The 4,747-nt window shown below is 44.0% G+C and overlaps 1 protein-coding gene across 1 annotated transcript in view; it reads right to left on the bottom strand.

The window, feature by feature from the left end:
• Positions 1-3,280, bottom strand: part of LOC100946870 (solute carrier family 5 member 4-like) — an 84,511-nt gene extending 81,231 nt beyond the window's left edge. Inside the window, exons 1-3 of the mRNA XM_003797458.1 lie at positions 3,146-3,280; positions 2,369-2,440; positions 597-701 (exon numbers count right to left, since the gene is read on the bottom strand). Coding sequence (XP_003797506.1) covers positions 597-701; positions 2,369-2,440; positions 3,146-3,280 — 312 coding nt within the window. The remainder of the gene's footprint in view (positions 1-596; positions 702-2,368; positions 2,441-3,145) is intronic.
• Between the last annotated feature and the right edge of the window lie 1,467 nt (positions 3,281-4,747).

Genomic DNA, 4,747 nt, shown 5'->3' with positions numbered 1-4,747 from the left:
TACACCATGGAATACTATGCAGCCATAAAGAAAGACGGAGACTTTACATCCTTCATGTTCACATGGATGGAGCTGGAAAATGTTCTTCTTAGCAAGGTATCACAAGAATGGAAGCAAAAGTATCCAATGTACACACCCCTATTATGAAACTAATTTATACCTTTTATATGTAAGCTATAACCTAATAACAGCCTAAGAATATGGGGAGGAGGGAGGGAGAGGGGAGAGGGGAACATGTGGAGGGAGGGGGATTGGAGGGATCACTTCTGAGATTTATCTTACAAGGGTACAAGTGAATCATTCTAAGAGCAGAATGTGAACGTTTTAAAATGATAACTAAGAAAATGACATGAAGGCTATGTTAACCAGTTTGATGGAAGTTTTTCAGATTGTGTATGAAAGCCGTACACTGTACCCCAGAAGTGCATTAATGTACATAGTTATCATTAAATAAAAATAAATAATTAAATAAATAAAAATAAAATAAAATAAAATTATCCAGTCTGTGGTATGTGTATTTTGGTATAGCAACCTGAAGAATGCTAAGACATCAGACATGGGATTGATTTAAAGAAAAGGCCAATGCTGTTGCTTACATGCCATTCAAATGTTGCAGTGGCGATTCCTGAAGATGCTCCTGTCCCTGCCAATCCCACAAAGTGGGTGCTGCCGATGTTACTGGCAAAGAGAGAGGCTCCCATCTGGAACACAAAAGAGGATATTAGGATTTGAGTACAGTGACCCAAATCAGACTTCTTGAAAATGGATTGAATTGCAATATTTCAATCCCTACTCCTCAAAACAGGAGTCAGTAACCTCATGAGCTAAATTCAGCCTGTCACCAGCTTTTGTGTGTCCCATAAAGCCAAGAATGCTGTTTACATTTTTGAAGTATTAAAAAAGGTTTAAAATATATACATAAAAATATTTTGTGAGATGTGAAATTGTGAAAATTTGAAATTGTATGACTCAAATTTCAGTGCCCATAAATAGTTTTATTATAACACAGCCATGCTCACTGGGTTTACATAGTGACTATGGCTTCTTTTGTTCTACAGTGGCAGGGTTGTGTGGTTGCAATAGCCTATACAGTCCACGATCCCTAAAGTAATTGCAATGTGGTCTTTATAGAAAAGTTCCTTGAGTCCTGCCTTTGGGAACATTGGTCTATCTACCTAAATGCTTTGATTTGAGCCTGTCCCTGGCTCAAGATCCAAGAACAGCCAGACCTTCCATCCCACCAGTTCCTGCCCATTTAATCAACCTAGAGGACCCCAAAGCTGATTAGGAGGGAGTCGCTCTCTGTCCTTCCTGCCATGGCACCCTCTTCTCACTCATCTCTTTTTCAGTATGTTGCCTGCTGTTCTTAAGGCTTGATGTTTAAAGCAATATCTTGAGTGGATGCAGATGAACTCCAGTTCTAGCAGAACAGCAGTGGGGTATGGGACCTGCCTTGGTTCTTCTGTTCCCGTGTTTTTAGCCCTCTGTGAATTCACTGTTTCTATTCAGATATTTGGGGCAAAAGGAGGGGATTTAACTTGTTTGTGGCTTTGGGATTGCTTCGGCCTTACATGTTTTCCTAAACATTCCTCAGAAGGAAATGTCTGATTGAATTACCCAAATAATCCATTCCATGCATGCAGCTGGTCTGCTTAAACCACGACAATCTCCACTTCCCTTCATACCATTTAGAAAATGGGTCCACAGACCAGTGAAAGAAGCATTTACTGAACACCTACTGTCTATCCAAGCCAGGGCTGATAGTCTCCACAATCAAAGAGGAAGAGGCAGCCTCTGCTGCAATGGAATACCATCCCTGAGGCCACACATCTGAACCCACAGTGCAAGGGTCAGAGAGACATCACCACTAGCACCCTCACAGGGACACCACCCACTGCCACTAACTGCATAGAAGAGAAAGTCTAGACATGCAGGGCAGGGCTGGAGTTAGGGGTCTTCCCAGATGAGGAAGAGCTTAAGACAATCATTGAAAGAGGGGAGCAGGGGGATGCGGGAATCCAAACCAGAGTGGGAGTCTGAGCTCAGAACTGGGCAAAAGAAGCAAGGTGCAGGGCTAGTTAGAAACCAAAGCAGAGATTTCTTAAAGAGATTAGAATAAAAAGAATATCAGTTAGGGCTGAACTGAGAGTACTTAAATGCCAGACTCCATCTTCTGTCATAACTGGTGACACAACATATTTCCACAAATCATAGGGCAGAGCCATGAGGTCAGGGATTTAGGGAAAAGAACCACCAACAAGTGGGCTACCAATATGCATCAGAAATGACCACATCCCAAATGTTTTTGATATTTGCTCTTAAACACACATCCAGGAATTTTATGTACAGGATGCTGTGGTCCACTTACCGGCCACCAGGCTATCTCTCGGCCAGCCAGAAAGAAGCCTCCCACAGAGCCCCGGTTGGTCCTCAGCATTGCCTGAGCAGAAGGGAAGACAGGGGAGGGTCACACCACAGGAAAAGCACCCAATAGAGCCTACATACTCTGGGCAGTGCTGTTGGTGGTGGCTTTTTCAGCACTCCTACACAGAGAAACTTGTTCCCAAAAACTTATATAGCTTCAAATTTTAAAGTACTTCTAAGTCATAGTGATACAAAAACCCAGAACTGGGATAATTTTAAGAAATCCTATTTCTCAACTTCTGTCCCAACTTCTCTGTTGATTTGTTATTTATGAAAACAACATGAGGTAACACTTTAACTGTTCTTGGAAGGAAGTTTGCAGCCTCAAACTCATTACTGAAAAGAAAGAATAAATGTCAATGGATTAAGCACCCAACTCACTAAGTTAGAAAGTGAGCTAACAACAAAGGAAGGCAGGAGAAATGAAATCATAAAAGAATAGTACATCTGTTCTGTATAACAGGTGCTAGAGATGCCAAATAGAATAAGTCTGAGAAGCTCGGTGCTGGTCATGATCACACAGTGGGGCTTCCTGGAGAATAAATTGTCAGTGTAAGCATTATTTTTGTCACGCACATGCACACACACACACACAAAAGCAATTCTGGGAAAAAAAGACAAGGACATTCGCAAAAACTCTCAGTCTTGTCTCAGCTTTGTCATACCACAACTTTCCCTCCCCCCTGTGCCCACCCTGAAAGCCCACTGGTTTCCCACATACCCACAGCCCAACAGCCATCACCACCACAAAATACACAACAATGACAGAGATGTCCGTAGGGTTTTGGATACGCTCTGACAGTGCAGGGGACTCTGGGGTCCCAGCCATGGTGCTGGGGCTTAGAGTGCTGGCCATGGCTACAGGAGGTGCTATCCCCATCTCAGGGATGAATCTTTCTTTTTATAAGTGCTGGATTAATCATCAGCCTCAGGCAGATGGGGTGAGGTAGCAGAGACAGCTCTGTTGTGTGGGACCTTTAAACCTCACCTTTGAAACCTAGCTCTGATGTTCTGGCCCTCCAAAGGTTGATGTTAGGGAGTGAGAATGATGGGTGAGGGGCCAAAAATGTAGAATAATTGGAAGTGGAGAGTGGGGTGTTACAGAAATGAAGTGTCTCTAGGAGCATGGCATGTGGTGTTGGGAGCCATCCTCCTGGGAGGCAAGGACCCCCAGTTTTGAGGAACTACATCTGAGTCAAGGACCAAATGCAACCTGGCCCCAGCAGTTTCCTTTTATGGCTGGATCCTGAACCAGATTAGAATGGAGACATGCCCTTTTGATCATCACAGACTGCTGAGAATGATATTCTGCCCTTAGGCTGTTTTTAATCAAATTATGCAATTATGACAAAATCATGCCTTCAAGCTACTGTCTATAAAATCTGTGCAATAAAGCTGAGGTTGCCTTTTCCTATTGAGGAAAGGTCCTCCTGATCCCACTATTTTCCGTCTCTTTTCCGTCCCATGCTGGTCTACTCCCAGGTTTTCTAATAACTTTGCTAGGCTGGTTCCTGACAGGTGGCATCCAGTACAGGGACCTGAGGAATACTGACCCTGCAGAACACTCCTCTGAGAGAGTTGTTTTGCAGTGCTGTAGTTGAGTCATAGGCGAGTCCTTAATGTGAAGTAGGTCAAATATTTCTGTAAATTTAGGTAATTGAGGGGGTGCATTGTTTGTCAGGAGTAAAGCATGGGACAGTCTAGGTCAAAGGACCATGATGTGTATATGTGCAAGTGTTAGTCTATGCACACAGCTCACAGAGCCTGGGTGCGGACTCATCAATTGGAGAATTTTCTGCAGCTTGTGCAGGAGCTATGCCCTAGGTTCCCTGAAGAGGGAACTACTAATCAGGATACTTGGGCTAAAGTTGGGTCCCGTTTGAGAGCTTATTACACTGCTCGAGGGCCTGATGGGATTGACTTTTACCATCTATAATTTGGTCAAGGATTCCCTCAGCCTGAAACCTGAGGTTGAGCGCATAAGTCTCCTCCAGTGCATTCCTTCTGTACCCGTTCTCAAGGTTCGGGATGCCTCTGATTTTCTCCCTAAGGAAGATCCTAGTCTTCAGAGGAAGTGCCACAACTCAAGGAAGAAGTTGCTTCATATCATAAGGAGGAGGAGCCTCATGGGGACGAAAATTATAGTGACAATTTTGAGGGAGTGCCTACCAAGGATATGATTAAAGCTTTCGCAGTCTTACAGGCTGCCTTTAAGAAAAAGGAGTGGGATCGCTTCCTGTTCCCTCCCTCTACAGCTCCTATTGTTCCCCGGCACCTACAGTGCCTGTTCCCCTGGCTTCTGCAGGTTTTGCTCCCTCTGCTC

This window comes from Otolemur garnettii, unplaced genomic scaffold (genome assembly GCF_000181295.1).
Source record: "Otolemur garnettii isolate 467f Iridium unplaced genomic scaffold, OtoGar3 scaffold00116, whole genome shotgun sequence".
In the NCBI taxonomy this organism is placed as follows: Eukaryota; Metazoa; Chordata; class Mammalia; order Primates; family Galagidae; genus Otolemur; species Otolemur garnettii.
This window is presented reverse-complemented; position numbering and strand designations above follow the sequence as displayed.